This window comes from Aquarana catesbeiana, linkage group LG02 (genome assembly GCF_042186555.1).
Source record: "Aquarana catesbeiana isolate 2022-GZ linkage group LG02, ASM4218655v1, whole genome shotgun sequence".
NCBI classification, from domain to species: Eukaryota; Metazoa; Chordata; class Amphibia; order Anura; family Ranidae; genus Aquarana; species Aquarana catesbeiana.
In genome coordinates, this window is record NC_133325.1 from 670,221,672 (window position 1) to 670,238,758 (window position 17,087).

Genomic DNA, 17,087 nt, shown 5'->3' on the forward strand with positions numbered 1-17,087 from the left:
CTGTAGTGCAATAGACAAATACAAAGAGGGGGGAATGTATATCTACACATACTGGGACTTTAAATGAGGTGCACCTCCATGCCCAATCTGGATACAAAAATAGAAAGTTTGGGACTTTGAATGAGGCAGGCAATAAACACAAATAAAAAAAAATGTAATGACACATTTATTGATATGGGCATAAAACCTCATAGCAATAGGCAACTACATAAAGGGTAATAATCATTTAGCATGCAGAACACAACATGAACAACAAAAAACAAAAATGGAACCATGGTATAAAAACAAATTGTATCATATCATGAAAACAAATTACATAGCTATAATAGAGTAAAACCATATTGGATGGAAATGGCAAGTTGATAGAGCCATGTGTGGAATAGAGGCTGCATCCTTTGAATCTCAACGTGTTTCGTAAATACGACTCTTAAGGAGCGGATGCTACAAATATATCCCATTGAAAGTTCAACCTAAGCGATACGAATGTGAGAGTTGCCATGTGTCTACCCAGGGAGCTGAGGTGTTGGGATGTGCAGGAACACAGGGCACACATACGAGCATCCCCAAGAGGATAGAAGTAAACATACTGTAGTAAGTATTGTGCTAATCAATGGCTACAAAAAGTCATCTTGTGACAGATACCAGGTGTGATGTGCAGTGTATCCGAGCTGTGCAACCTGATTGCCTGAACTGTCCCCAATCCGTCCGCTCCGGAGTCGTATTTATCGACGAAAAGCATTGAGATTCACAGGATGCAGCCTCTATTCCACACATGGCTCTATCAACATCTCATTTCCATCCAATATTGTTTTACTCTATTACATTTATGTACATTGTTTTCATAATATTATACAATTTGTTTTTTATATTATGGTTCCATTTATGTGCATTTTGTTTTTTGTTATTCATGTTAAAAAGTCAGGATGATAAAACACTGCCATCACCTTTGTTTTATCAAGAGCTACAGCACTAATGTGTCAGTTTTTTTTTTTTTTTTATTCTAATTGTAAATACCTTATCTCACAGCAATACCTTGTTGTCAGTGACATTCCTCTACTCGAGCTTCCCTGTTGTAAAGAATGTGGAGGGAGGGGCTGAGATAAACCCTCTGACATCAGACGGCCAGCAGAGGAATGTCATGTGACCGCTGTGAGATAAGGAATTTACAATTAGAGTTTTAAAAGAACAGACACCTAGTAAAGATCTTGATAAAACAGAGGGGATGGGATGCAAGTTATTTTTTAAAGGTATTTCAAGTGACAGGGAAGAGCAGTAGGGGGGAGGGGCTGAAGGAGATTGCTCACACACAGGCATCGGAACTGACAGGCAAGGAGGGAGGGGGGAGACAGAGCAGACAGGAGAGAGCAGACAGCGTGAGACAGAGGCATGCAGGCTGACAACGGTATCCTGGATTAGGAGCCCTGATTATCGTGGTCAGCAGAGACAGGGGGACACAGGAACGTGCAAGATCAGCCAGGTATTTCACAGCATACAAAAAAGGGACAAATTGCATGTCACAAGTACTGCTATTTAACATGCTTTAACCACCTCAATACAGGGCACTTAAACCCCCTTCCTGCCCAGACCAATTTTCAGCTTTCGGTGCTCACACTTTGAATGACCATTACTCAGTCATACAACACTGTCCTTTTTTCCACACAAATAGAGCTTTCTTTTGGTGGTATTTAATCACTAATGGGTTTAATTTTTTGTGCTATAAAAAAAAGACCGTAAATTTTGTGAAAAATTTCCTTTGTTTTTGTCATAAAATTTAGCAAATTAGTAATTTTTCTTCATAAATTTTGGCCAAAATTTATATACTTCTATACATCTTTGGTAAAAATAACCCAAATTAGTGTATATTATTTGGTCTTTGTGAAAGTTAGAGTCTACAAACTATGGTGCCAATCACTGAAAATTGAAAACATCTGATCAGGCCTTCACTACATCAGGTGAATCTCATTTCTTGAGGTACTAACAAGTCAGAAAAGTACAAATACCCCCCAAATGACCCCTTTTTAGAAAGCAGACATTCCAAGGTATTAAGTAGCATGGTGAGTTTTTTAAGTTGTAATTTTTTTCCCACAATTCTTTGCAAAAGGAAGATGTGTTTTTTTTTTTTTTCAAAATTGTCAAATTAACTGGTTATTTCTCACAGAGCATATGCATACAACAAATTACACCCCAAAACACATTCTGCTTCTCTTACCGAGTATGGGGATACGACATGTGTGGGACTTTTACACAGACTGGCCACATACAAAGGCCCAACATTGAAATAGCACCATCAGGTGATCTACAAGCATAAATTGCACATCTCATGTCTCAACCACCTATTACACTTTTGAAGGCCCTGGAGCACCAGGACAAAGGAATTGCCCACAAAATGACCCCATTTTGGAAAGCAAACACCCCAAAGTATAATCTATGAGTCATAATGAGTCTTTTGAACGGTTATTTTTTTTCCCGAAGTTTTTGGAAAATGTGGGAAAAAAAAAAAAAAAGCGTTTTTTTTTGTACAAAGTTGTCCATTTATAAGATATTGCCAACACATAGCAAAAATGACACCCCAAAATACATTCTGCTACACCTCACGAGTATGGGGATACCACATGTGTGAGACTTTTACACAGCTTGGCCACATACAGAGGCCCAACATCCAAGTACCACTAGACGTTCTAGGAGCATACATTACATAGATAATTTCCTGGCAACCTATCATTTTTGAAAGCCCTTCATATTTCTAACACATAGCATGTGTGTACCAAGAATTACAATCCAAAATAAATTCTATTGTGGAAAGGATAAAAAAAAAAAAAAAAAAAAAAAAAAAAAAGAAGTAGTATTACCTGTGCTTTTAGTAGTGTCCACAGAAGAGAGCACTGGTCCAGGCAGCAGTCAGGGATGTGCTTAACGACAGCAATAGTAATTATCCAGGCAGCAGGCAGGAATATTGTCTATAGTCAGCACAAGGATATTGTCAGCACAGCCAAAGCATTTGTCCATAGAAATTGTCCAGGCAGAGACAGCCAGCACAGCTATAATATTGGTCCTGGTATACTGTTACCTGCAGACACTCATTGTACCGCTCGCCAGCCCTTCATAAACATACTGCCTCTTGCTACAGCGAATTATTTGCATAGTCCAGGTAGCAGGCAGAGTTCATGCGGCAGGCAAAGGCATGATGGCAGTAAGTCAGCAGAAGGCTGAGGGCCGCAATCGGGTAAGACCTGTGCACAGGGATAGAGGCTTAGACCCACCCAAATCTCTATGAAGCCTCCGGACTCCAGACCCTAATCTGGAAATTACAAAACCTGGAGAAAAACAAAAAAAATTGTTATCTCCATCCGGAAAAACTATTCTGGAGCCCCTCACATATGTGAGACCCCTGTGTACTATAGTAGCAGGGCAACAGATCAGTCCAAGCGGTAGGCAAAAGCATAGTCCATAGAACAGGCCAGGGTCAGTTAACGTGCAAGCAGTCCAAACGGTGGGCAGAGGCTTGTCAAAACAAGCCAGGGTCAGTTCATGTGGAAGCAGTCCAAACGGTAGGCAGAGGCATAGTCAAAAAGCAGGCCAGCGTCAGTTCACGTTGAAGGCACTGGCATGGTTATTTGGGGAAGCATGGAAAATGATCAGCGAAAATGGGGAAAATATGGGCTAATAATTTAGGGATGTATGATACAGTTCGAAGCATTCACCAATACAAAGGCCAGATTGGGAGGGACACTGGGGACAATGGAAGCTGGTATCTTTTCGAAAACCTCTTCTGCTGCACACGCAACATCTTTTTTGCCGTCTTCGGCCTGCTTCCGATGGTGGAATGTTGTACAGGAAGTGGCGTTCATGAAGTCGGCTAACAGCATCAGAACGAAGTGCTTCTGGGGGGGGGGGGGGGGGGTCACGACTACTACTTCTATGAATTTTAGGAAGGGGCGGGGCTTTCTGTGGATTTTGTGTAGACTATGTAGGAATTGTAAATGGCCAAATGGATTAGATAAATTGCTACCTTCTGGTACCAGAATCGGGACCCCCTTATTAACAAATAGGGCTGAATCATTTGGTCATTGAAATCCACCCCCCCCCCCCCATGTAGAGATTATAGTCTTGGACACATGTCGGTTTTTCAATGGAACCTCGTCTTCGCTGAACTACAACTGTAGTGTCATCATGAATGGTGGACATCATGTGCACGTTCCTGTTATCCTTCCACCTCAAGGCCAGCACTTCATTGCATCTCAGTGTTGCTCTTTCCCCCTTTGCAGCTTTTTGTTCACTATGGATTGTGGGAAGCCCTTCCTATTTTTTCTTGAGGTTCCGATGGCCAGGGTTTTTTTCGATATATAGGGGTCTGAAAAGGGGCAGGCTGGTATAAAAGTTGTCCAGGTATATAGGATAGCCTTTTTTCAGAAGTGGGTAAGCCAGGTCCCATACGATTTTTCCAGTTGTGCCCATGTAGGCTGGGCACTCAGGGGGCTGGAGCTGGGAATCTCTTCCTTCATATATGCGGAACGCATATAGATATCCCGTGGCTCTCACACAGCTTGAGAAATTTGACTCCGTATTTGGCCTTTTTGCTAGGAATATATTGTTTTATTCCTAGCCGGCCTGAAAATGGTACCAGGGACTCATCCACACATACATTCTTCTCGGGGACTCGGGGAGTTCTGCAAATAGTTGGGAAAATAAATTTATCAGTGGGCGAATCTTGTATAGCTTATCAGAATTTGGATGATTGCGGGGTGTTATTAAAATGAAAGAATACATGGGCATATGGTGGATGGGGTTGGTGGACCAATAGGTATGTCCTTTTTTTTGTAAGCCCCAAAAACAATTTGAACTCTTCCAAATTCAAATCTCTCCACTCAAACGGACAGGCATAAGATGATTAGGGGTTGCTGGCAATATACTGCTGGGCATACAAATTTGTTTGGTCCACAATGAACTGCAGCAAAGTGTCGGGCACAAACAGGTGAAAAAAATTGATCTCTGAAATTTTGGGTGTTGGCCTGCACACCTGGCTGTGCAAGGCGGAATAATTGGTGATCCCGAGTTGGAAGGCAGTCATGTTGGGTTGGCAAGACAATCTGGCATGTATGTAGTGGCCCTGGCTCTTGGGGGACGTGACACTCCAGTAGTTTGGGGGGGGGGGGGGGGGGGAGTTGAATTTCCTGTGCTGGTACTCAGGTGTGATGTGGCAGCACTGGTACTGGGCATTTGTGAGTGGGGCCTAGCTCCGGTGGCAGCACTGGTACTGGGCCTTTGTTCCTGGGGCCTATTGCTGGCAGCGGAGCTGGTACTGGGCCTGGGAATATAATCCTGGTTGCTGACGGCTTCCTGGTTTCCAGAGTGTCGTGCCCTTTTAGGAGGGACCCATTCTTCATCCGAATCATTGCTACTCTCGATCAGTTCAAATGCCGAATTTGATTCGGAATCAGAATTGGACTCTGATGAGAACTCCCCGGTGCTCTCATCAGTCAGAGGGGATCTGGAACGCCTCCTCACTAGTATATCCTTTTTTGGACATGGCTGTGTGGCGGGTGGCTGTGTGGCGGGTAGCTGTGCGACGGGTGGCAGGTGACGTTCACTGAGAGGTGATGGTGTGACAGGCAATGGTCACTGATGGGTGATCAGGTGGTCACGTGGTAAACAGCCATGCCCAGTGGCTGTTCACCCCTGTCATGACGAGCGGTGTCTCGGTGACACACCGACAGTACAGGGCTGCGCGCTCACAATGGCGCGCATGCCCTGTTCAAACGGGCTCACGTCATATGACGTCCGCCCAGAACAAGAGGCTTACCGTCCCGCTGTCATATGACGGTAGGCAAGTGGTTAAAGTGATTGTAAACCCGGTTACACAACTTTTACCTACAGGTAAGCCTATAATAAGGCTTACCTGTAGGTACTGCAAATATCTCCTAAACCTGCACAGGTTTAGGAGAGATTTACAATATATACACTTGCGCCAAAGTCATCGGCCCATGCGCACTGAAGAAAGGTTTCGATCGTGCCATTTCTAAAGGGCCCGTGCTGTGACCCACAGCTCCTGCGCACATGTGATGTCACGTGACTCCGGCCAGTCACAGAGCCGGAGTCCGCGGCCCCAGAAGGAAGAAGGGCGAAGATGGAATGCGGCCACCAGTGGGTATATCGCGGGCTTCGGTTGCAGGTGCAACATAATGGACTAGTATGGGTTTACTTCCTCTTTAAAAGATACAGGAGAGAGAGAGATGGATTTTTTTTTAGGTTTACAAACACCTTAATCTGGTTGGAGAAAAAAAAAAAAAAAAAAAAGACACAAGTCCATCCAGTTCAACCCACATTTACAAACAAAATTCAGAACCAATAGATCTTCTATATAGAATGTGCAGTCAAAGGGCAGTGAAGTTTTATCTATAACAAATACTCGTACTGTTGCTTTGATTTTCCCAATTCGAGCTAGAAAACAGACATCAGAGTTCTGATTTTTCCATTTACTCCTCAGCCCCTTATCCATACTTAAAGTGATTGTAAAGTCCAATTTAAAAAAACAAAAAAAAAAAATACAAACATGTTATATTTACCTGCCCTGTTGCAGTGGATTTGCACAGGGCAGCCTGGATCCTCCTCTTCTTGGGTCCCTCTTCGGTGCTCCCGGCCCCTCCCTCTCCTGCTGAGTGCCCTCACAGCAAGCCGAGTGCTATGGGGGCACCCAAGCTCAGCTGCAGCTCCGTGTCAATTCAGACACGTAGCTGCCCTTCAGCTTTGCCCCCTCTCTCTCCTGGCTAACTGACTGACATCCACGGGAGCCAATGGCAACGCTGATGTGTCTCAGCCAACCAGGGGGAGCGTCCCAGACGGTGGAGGGACTCATGGGCATTGCTGGACAGAGATGGGGCTCAGTTAAGTATTAGGGGGTGCTGGGAGGCTGCTACACACAGAAAGCTTTTTATTTTAATGCATAGAATGCATTAAGATAAAAAAACCTTCTGCCTTTACAACTCCCTTAAATGGGTTGTTGCCTTTCAAACCCCTTTCACTGGCAGCCCCTCTGTCCCCTCCGTTTTATCCAGGGATAATGCACTGTAATTCATTCCAACGATGTCATCTCTGACGAAACTCATGCACGCTTGCTGACCGGCAACTGAGTTCGGTGCAGCCACACAGCCTGCTGATTTTTGGGAGAGCAAGTGTATCTGTTTTTATTGCTATATGCAAGTTTTTTTTAAACCTATTGCCCAAGGATTTGCTTAGTGCAATTCCTTTTGCAAGTTTTACTTGTTTTTTGAATAAATGTTTATGGGTTACACTAGGAGTTTATATGCTTTTATTTTTCATCCTGATCAACCAACCCTGAATGGATCACATTTGGCGCTTTAGCGTTTCCCTTCATAAGGAGATGTAACACGCGCATTTGACCATACTATATAATGGTTCACAGGATATCGGTAAGAGGCTTTAATACTGGGGAGCTGGAGGAGGATGAGTGGACGGATGCCTTGGCGGCTGGTAAATTGGTATCTCCTCGACTAGCTGATTTCATACATGCATACATACCATAGGTCCTACCTGACCCCTGCCCATATAGTGAGATACAACCCACAGCGGAACCCCTTATGCCCCAGATGCAAGGATCACAATAGCTCCTTTTACCATCTGCTTTGGACTTACCCGGCCACACAACCCTACTGGGAACAACTGGTCAAGTTCCTACACAATGTCATGGGCTCTCCCCTAACATTATGCCCCAAACAATATCTATTGGGAATTCTCCCTGAGCATGAACAGAACAGACCTCTTCACATTTTTATGCAAGAAACATTTGTAGCCAGGCTCCCGTTAGCTAGAAAATGGCTGCGGGCCAGTGCAGCGACCCCTCAGGAATGAATGGCCACTGTCAACCAATCCCTACCCTACAAGAGCATTATATCTAAGCACAGAAACTGCCCAGCAAAATACCACAAAATTTGGTACCGCTGGCTGGAATCAGCATCTACGGTACTTGATGTCGGAGCTGATTGACACTGCTACCATTTAGGTAGAGGGCCCCCATTGCAACACGCACGCTTCCCTTTAAATAGTTGTATATGCTTGTTGGTGACTGTTGTACACCTGACTTAGCCATGGCATAATGCTCTATGCACTCACTTGTGAACCATTGAGGTACGCTGTAATGTATACAACATGAACGTATATTTTTTCTGTTGTAAAGTTGAACTCTATTCATTATAAGGCTTATGTTGTACCCCAAAAATTATCTGTACACGTTGTCCTACTTCTGTTATCTGTTTACCAGAAATAAAGTTTGTTGGAAAAAAAAAAAAAAATGCCTTTAATACTTGATGTCACCTGGTGGTGGAAGCACTATGAATTATGATTGCAGGGACACTGGTGGAGCAAGTGAATCGTGGATGATTTGTTTCCTTTGGACTTTGTTTTACATATATTTTTCCTTATATTTTTTAGCCCTTGGAAATGGGCTCTTATGGACACTTATTTACAAATTTGATGTGATTTCTTTCTACACGTTTTTTCACACAAGTTCAAGGTCATTATTGATTCATTTTTGCGTTTTAACAGTATTGGAGTTTTTTTTATTTTTTAGCGCTGCTTCATATATTTATCACAATTCTTGCATCTAGTGTCACAGGACGAGACAGACACGGAGCTGACAGGCAGGGAGGGTGGGGGGAGGAGGACAGAGGAGAGCTGCTGATGAGAGGCACGCAAACTGACCACGGTAGTTAGGGCTCAGCAGCCATGATTATTGTTGTCAGGACACAGAAGGGGACACAGGAAGTGGCAGGATCAAACAGGTTTTTTACAGCTTAGACAGCATAAGGACTGTGCTGTTTAATCTGCTATAAAGGAACAGGAAATCACTTTTAGGGTTACAAACACTTTATAGTGGAACTTCAGGCCAAGCCCTTTTGCATGTATTGCTATGTCAAATATTAAAGTGTTACTAAACCCTTGTTTTTACATTAAAATAAACGAACATGTTATACTTGCCTGCTCTGTGCAGTGGTTTTGCACAGAGCAGCCCGGATCCTCCTCTTCTTGAGTCCCACGCTGGCGCTCCTGGCCCCTCCCTCCTGCTGGGTCCCTCCACAGCTTGCTATGGGGGCACCCAATCGCCAACATGCGTGTTGCAGTTGGTTATCTGATATAGAACATCATAAAACAAAAAAGTAGTCAGGAGATACACCATCACGCTGACAGAGAAGGGGGATACAGAGTCGCCCATTCCTCCCGACACTACCAACCGACCCACCACAATAGGACCACACTGACTACCTTTTGTTTTAGGATGTTATATATCAGATAACCAACCACAACATGCATGTTGGCGATTTAAGCTTTGACGACCTATGGATGAAGCCCTTTTTGGACTACCCCATCAACCAAGGGAGTTGGTCGTAGGATATATAATGTTTGACACTGTTTATGCTGATGTTTAGATACACTGAGTTTGATTGTAATTTGCTTTCCTGAAGAAGCGGGTAGTGACCCGTGAAACGCAACTGCGTCTGAAGTCGCAGCAAGCTATTCATCACCTGATCGCAGTAGGGTTGATGATTCAGTTTCACACTGTAGTACAAATACAACCCATATATGGAATATGGTGTTCTGTTCTGATTATATATTTCAATGATTTTAAAAACTTTATACAATACATTTTTGATACTTTTTAATTTAGTGGTACCCTCAAGGTCCTTAATACATGTCTATAGGGTCTTTTTGTGTAATTTCTCTAATAGGATGTGGTACCGGACATTTTTGTCCAAACACCAGAGGGTCCCCATTGGTGGTCCCTCCTCCCACTCTTTCCATCCCAGGATACCTTGTAGAGCATTCCACTTATCCCACGATACACTGAAGAGCATTACAACAGGGGGCATGGTGCAGAACATGTGAAAGGGTCCCACGATGAAAGTAAAAAGGGCCTGGACTTGGAGGGAAGCGCCTTGGGATCAGTGGGTCGGGGGGCCCCTTTATAGTTTCTTGTACCGGGGCCCTGAAGGTTCTAGTTACGCCTCTGCATGAAGCAGAGAGTGTTCCTAGAGGTTGTTTTGTTAAAGTTACATTTTCTTTAGAAGAAAAGCAACACTTTTTAATGTCAAATTGATAAAGTATTTAATTGCGCCAGATTGTTGCACTTCCTGTTCTCTTGATTTTCAAGATTTATGCATCACCTTATGCCATTGAAGGATAGCTGCATCCCTGACCTGGCTTTTTTAATACGGTGTGCAAGCAAGGGCGGATCCGGGGGGGGGGGGGCAACAGGGCAATTGCCCCCTCAGAGATTGTGGGTGAGTGGGTGGGCAGGCATCGCTGTAGGTGAGAGAGCCGGCGGGCGGCTCCACAGCTGAGAGCACGGGCGGCTCCATTACGTGAACAGCTGTGTGCGGCTCAGTGACAGTTTGTGAGCGGCTGCAGTGCTGGCCAATCAGGGAGCCGTCGGGCGGCTCCACAGCTGAGAGCACGGGCGGCTCCGTTACGTGAACAGCTGTGTGCGGCTCAGTGACAGTTTGTGAGCAGCTGCTGGCCAATTAGGGAGATAACATCTCTCACCGCCCAGCGCCACCCTGCATCCCTGCAGTTCCGCCCACACTGTTGAATGTACAGGCAGCCGCGGCAGCAGAGAGATTACATCATCTCTCTGCTGCCCCCCCTGGGGCGGGATGCAGCGCTGACACATCCGCTCAGGATGAGCCATGTGTTCGCTCTGCTCCCATCGCTCTCCCAGTGGCAGCAGCCAGCCCATTCCTCCCTGCCCAGCACTGATGACAGGGGGTCAGTTAAATAAGCCTGACTCACTGGGACACAGCAGACAATTATAGCAGGCAAGTGACAATCCGCAACGTGTGGCATGGGACGTGGCAAGTGACAATCCGCAACGTGTGGCATGGGATGTGGCAAGTGACAATCCGCAACGTGTGGCATGGGATGTGGCAAGTGACAATCCCCAACGTGTGGCATGGGACGTGGCACGTGACAATCCCCAACGTGTGGCATGGGACGTGGCAAGTGACAATCCCCAACGTGTGGCATGGGACGTGGCAAGTGACAATCCCCAACGTGTGGCAGATAACAGTGGCAAGTGACACGCTCGGGGCTCCCACTGATTCTATGGTGAGTTGAACCATTTCATTTTTTTATAACCATGTAATAGTAATAATGCGCTTCAATCATCCTGACACCATAACAACCATGGTGCCGTGATGATTGAAGCGCTAACACCAGCCATTTCCCCGTTAAATTTACCCCCCAAAAAAACGTATTTTCTGGCAGTGCCCCTCCCGAGACTAGGCTCTGGATCCGCCCCTGTGTGCAGGGAATATTAGATTGCAATTTATTAAGGGCCACTCAAAACACTGAAAAGATAAGTGGTTTCCTTTTTTTATTGCTCACCCCTGCATACCCGTGAAACTGTTGGTGGAGGCAAGTCCTTACATATCATATGATATGATGCATATCAGCTCACTTTGCTAGTACAAAAATAAATCTCTTTTCATGCTGTACAGGGCTGTGCACCTACTTAAATTAGGCCTTAGTCAACTTAAGTAGAAAAACAGAAAATATTTACCAAAGATCCAGCCTTCTGGCTACTGAAACTTTTCCCAAATGTCCAGAGGAGTCTCCATCTCACTTGTGCGCGCATAACCATCTCTAGGACCACAGCAGCAGTGGGACTTTTTTCAGTACATTTGAAGTCAAACCAGGTCAAGTACAAGAAATCTCAAAAACTTTATTTACCTCACATAAAACCACTAATGTTTAAAACCACACATTTAAGCTGGCAGTTCGGCTGCATGTCCTTAACGACATAACCAACTAACCCTTTTGCTACCAGGCCCTGTGCTCCATTTTGTACACCTCAGGTGGCCAGACGATATTTGCAATTTTTCCTTTGCTTTTTTTATTTTTCACTTATAGCTTGCAAAGTTTGTAAAAAAGACCCCCTAAACTATATGTAGCACTGGTAGATTTTTCAATCTACCGCTTATAGGTAAATTTAGTGGGTCATCTGTTCTGTACATAGTTCAGATTTAGCCTCTATTCCAGTTTGGCTGTGTTGCATGTAGTTTCACATTGCGCCTGTGGGTGTCGTCACCATGGGTCGATGTTGGAAAAGCAACAAGCTGAAGTGTATGAGTGCTCTTCTGTCCCGGAGATAACTCGGCGGAGGTGGTCCTCTGAGTTGCATTCTGGGAGAGGGTATTTATGGGACAAACACCATGTTTTAGGGAGTCTTTCGCCTCATGGCCCTCCTGGCCTAGAGGTATGCATCAGTGAGTTCTACCTCGTAGCCCTCCGGCCTGGAGGGTTGTGTTACGGCAGCAAAGTGGGTAGACCCAGAAGCCTGTCGGGCCTGCTATAGCTGGGATGGTCCTGTGCTGTCTGTCCTGCGGGAAGAAGCTGGACAATCAGGAAGATACAGGGAAGAACCCATCTTGGAAGAAACCATGCAAGGCTGGTCTTAAGAAGGGCCTGGTGACTCGATTGAAGGACGCATCTTAAAACGAATCTACCGCACAAGTACTGCCGGGTCGGCTTAAAGGTTCTGGTACTGTGTTTGCTGTTTATCGAAAACTACTACATCCTGTGGCAGAGGATCATACAGTTTTGTTTCACCCAAGTCTGTGGCAGAGACTTTGTTCGTGCTGCATTCCAGCTGCTAGGTTAGTGAGAGAGACTGATCCAGGCGGGCAAAGATTTAATACTGAGCTGAGGATGCATTCATTTCAAAGATTTCAATTCCTTAACGCTACGCCAAGAAAAGGTATTTGAACTTCCCTGCAACTCTTCTTCTACCTCTTTCCTGCTACTTCTTCCAGTTATCTCCCATTAAAGCATTGGAAAAGTATTCAAGTGACTGGTGCCTACATTGTCTGATAGAAGGCTCAACAGGACCCTAGACCTGGTACTGGTGAAATTACAGGTAAAAAGGTGACGGTAACAGCCTGCTAAAAATCAGCAGCTCCACCGTGAGTTAGTGCTACATATATATTTTCTGAAAGCACACGACCAGTAAAATAAAAAAGGTGCTACTGGTTTGTAAGGTCCCACGATATTTGCACAAATGTTTATCAAAAAAAATTTTTGCTAAAAATTCCCTAAAATCATGATTAAATACACAGCAAATTTTACAAAACTCCTACTAAATATAAAAGCTTAACCTGTAATGAGTTAATAAATATTTTTTACTTTTAAAAATTGTGCCTTTTTGCTAAATTGTGAAAACTGAACAGACGCAAAAGTGTAAATATCCAAATTTCTCTAAAAATCTGAAGGTTTTCATTTTTCCCTTAAAGCTTTCAGAATTTGTGAAAGACCCCCAAAATCATATTTTCTGAAAGCATATGACCTCTAAAATAAAAAAAAATTAAAAATAAAAAAAAGGAGGTGCTACTGTTTTTTTTAGACCCCTGCAGGATATTTGTGCAAATGTTTATCAAAACAATATATTCACAAAAAAAATACATTAAAACCAATTTTAGATAAAAACAGCAAATTTTTACAAGATGCCTGCTAAATCCCTACTAAATATAAAAGCTTAACCTGTATGGAGTAAAAAAACAATTTTTAAATTGCGCCTTTTTGCAAAATGGTAAAAATCAAACGTACCCAAAAATTTCTCAAAATCTGGAGGTTTTCATTTTTCACTTACAGCTTTCAGAGTTTGTAAAAGACCCCCCAAACAATAATTTTCTGAAAGCATAGGACCAGTAGAATAAAAAGAAGGCGCCATTGATTTTTAAGGCCCTACGATATTTGTGCGCATGTTTACCAAATCAATATTTTCGCTAAAAGTACATCAAAATCATTAATAGTGCACATAAACATAATTTGCAAAATTCCTGCTAAATTACTACTAAAGCCTCGTTCACATGTGGCATACTAAAAAGTGTACGTCCATGGGGGGCCATGTTTACCCACACAGGCATGCACAGGTATTCCATGCATCCCCAGACAGGCAGTCCCATTTATGTAAATTGGGATACAACGGCTGCACAGGCATAGCTGCTGTTCCCAAGTCTGACATCCATGTGGGTATATGACCCCGAACGCAGAGATAAACAGACCCCTGATATCCCCCCCCCTTGAGACAGAGAAAGAGACCGAGGATAGAGATTCCCCTGTCCCTTTCTCTGCAGCCTCAGCTGCACTGAGAATGAATGGAGAGAAGACAGTGGCTCCTCTCCATTAATAAACTGAGACATCATAATCACAGGAGATTATAATGTTTCAGTTATGTGAATGGACAGAGTCAGCTGAGGAAGGAGGAGGACATGGGAGGGGGACATCAGAACGGAGGGTGACAGAGGAAGAGGAAGGTGACAGCAGAACGGGGAGGGACAGAGGAACGGAGGGGGCATGGAGGATGCGGTGACAGTCAGCAGTGATCACGTGTGGGGGAGTCACAAGCACCGATCACCGCTGTATGTCACTAAGCAGCTGAAAGACGCGGGGAAGGAGAAGCTTGTAACTCCCCCACATGCCGATCACTGCTGACGGTCAAGGTATCGGCGGAAGCATCGGGAGCATTTGTCCGAGTACAAGTACTTGGTCAAATGCTCGGTATCGGTGCCGATACCGATACTAGTATCGTGACAACCCTAGTGGTAATGTACCAAACGGTGCTTTATTCACCTTAATTTCGTGAATATATTTCAGGACAATATCAATTCTGAGCCATTGTGGATCATTTAGGTCTATGTCACTACATCCCCATTGAGGATTTGAGCTCCCCATTTTCTTTTGTATACACAGAGCTGAATGTATTTAATAAATGTGCCTTCTCTTTGTCACCAGTAACAAACTCACAATTAACTAGGGAAGGGCTTACATGTCAGACCTGACCTTTTTGCCTGGTGATACATTTGAAAATTCTTTGGCTTTGCCCTACTCTTTCAACCTGGAATTCATTTTTTATTTTTGCAGCCTTGGTTACGATATTATATATAATTTACTTTGTAACTTTTAAATGATAGTGTTCCTTCATTTTATATTTTGTAATTGCTCTTTTCCAAATATTTATAGCGATTTTAACTTTGGCCACGAGCAACATGCATTTTAGCCTTTTAAACTTATTGCCCTTGTAAATATAGGCTTGCAGTGTGTTCAGTCGATTTAAAGCATTCGTTTCTTTGACGAATTTGCTTTCTTAAAAAAAGAACAGCCAAAGCTTGTTTATACTGTACTTCTGTAGAACACGAGAGCAGTTTGTTCTGCACTCCTGTTTTCAGGAGACAGAAGGCTGAAGCTGTGACCATATGGACAGGAACCACTAACCGCTGAGTGCCTGAGTCAGCCGCTCCTGCCCTCTCCACAGCCCCGGGCTTTAGTGAATCGGGGGGGAGGGGAGCGGGTTGGGATTGTAGAACAGAGTCGGTGACTGACAGCTCAGTTCACGGAGCTCTGAGAACTAAGAGTTCTCAGCCTTAGAGGCGGCGGGGGACAGATGCAGCATCAGACCGATGCTTCATCCACCTAGGTAAGTAGGATTTTTCAAAAAAAAAAAAAAAAAAAAAAAAAAAAAAAAAAAAAACCTTAAACTTTTAAAATGAAGCGTTTATCTTTCCAGTATGTGTTTATCGTTTACAGCTTACATTAAATGAAATCATGTTATGGTCACTGCTACCCAGATGTTCTTTTATATGAACATTAGTAATAAGCTATGCATGGTTTGAGATTACCAGGTCCAGCATCATTTCTAGTTAGGGACTCTATGAACTGGACCAGAACATGGTCTTATAATAGGAATATAAAATTTCCACCCTTTTACTGTTCCAGCAGTGCCATTACTCCATCAATTTCCAGGTAGTTAAAATCCCCCATTATCACTGTCCCAGCCCTTGCAGCCCTTTCTATCTGTACAAGGAGCTGAGTCTCCACCTCCTCATTGACACTGAGTGGCCTGTAGCAAACCCTAATATTAGAATTCTCTACAGCTTACCTGTAAAATCCTTTTCTTGGAGAACCTCACGGGACACAGAGCAGCCATAACTGGGTTATACACCACCTACTGGTAAATGGACACTGGTAAATCAAAACAAGAAGTCCTCCCCTATACAGGTAAGCTGGAGAAAAAAAAAAAAAGCAAATTTCTTTATCGTACATCAAGGGACACAGAACAGCCATAATAACTGAGACGTCCCCAAGCAATGCTTTTGAGGGGAGGGAACCCATTATGACCAAAGAAACACCATCAGAACAGAATCTATATTGCTGCCTGCAGTACACTGCGTCCAAATGCAACATCCTTCTGGGTCCTAACAGTCACTTGATAAAACCTAGTGAATGTATGCACCGAAGACCAAGTAGCAGCCTTGCAAATCTGAGCCATCCATGCTTGATGTTGAACTGCCCATGAAGCACTCACTCTTCTGGTAGAGTGTGCCCTTACTGGAAAAGGCAGGGTCTTACACCTTAAACCATACGCCTGAACAATCACTTGTCCAATCCATTGGGAAACAGTCGACTTAGATGCTGCCTGTCCCTTCTTGGGTCCTTCTGGCAATACAAACAGAACATCAGTCTTCCGCATCTGAGCCGACATCTTCAGACTGCCACTATTACCATTTGTAATACCCTGAGACCAAGGCAGTCTCCTCCATGTTCTTGATGTCCACCTGGTAAAAACCCAGTGGATGTATAAACTAAAGACCAAATAGCAGTCTTGCACACCTGGACCACTGACACCTGATGGTGGATGGCCCAAGATACTCCCACACACCTGGTAGTGGATCTCTTTAAAATCATAGGCATCCTTGGTAAACTGGCAGATCCACTGCTTAACATTCGACTTGGATGCCGCCTGCCCACCCTGGGCTCTTCTGGATGCACAAATTAGGATTCCTGACAACTCAAGTAGACCCTGAGCGTCTGAACTACCTCTAGAGTAGGTAGCGATCTTTCGCCTGCCGACTGTGGATTAGGAGAAAAAAAAAAAAAAAAAAAAAGCCGAGTCCTGATTCAAGTGAACACTAGAAACCACTTTAGGCAATAGAGATGGATTAGGACGCAACATAACCTTATGTTGTGGGACCAAGAATGATTCCTTGCATGAAAGAGCCGCCAGCTCTGACACTCCATTTAGT

General features: G+C 44.0%; 1 protein-coding gene across 4 annotated transcripts in view; it reads right to left on the reverse strand.

The window, feature by feature from the left end:
- LOC141128985 (3 beta-hydroxysteroid dehydrogenase type 7-like) overlaps positions 1 to 17,087 on the reverse strand; it is a 178,320-nt gene that overhangs the window by 22,769 nt on the left and 138,464 nt on the right. Inside the window, exon 1 of one of the 4 annotated variants that reach the window (XM_073616673.1) lies at positions 1,051 to 1,138. The exons of the other annotated variants lie outside the window; for them this stretch is intronic. Within the exon in view, the coding sequence (XP_073472774.1) occupies positions 1,051 to 1,115 (65 nt within the window). The 5' untranslated portion in view covers positions 1,116 to 1,138. Of the gene's footprint in view, positions 1 to 1,050; positions 1,139 to 17,087 lie in introns of those variants that run through there. 4 annotated transcript variants of the gene reach the window in all.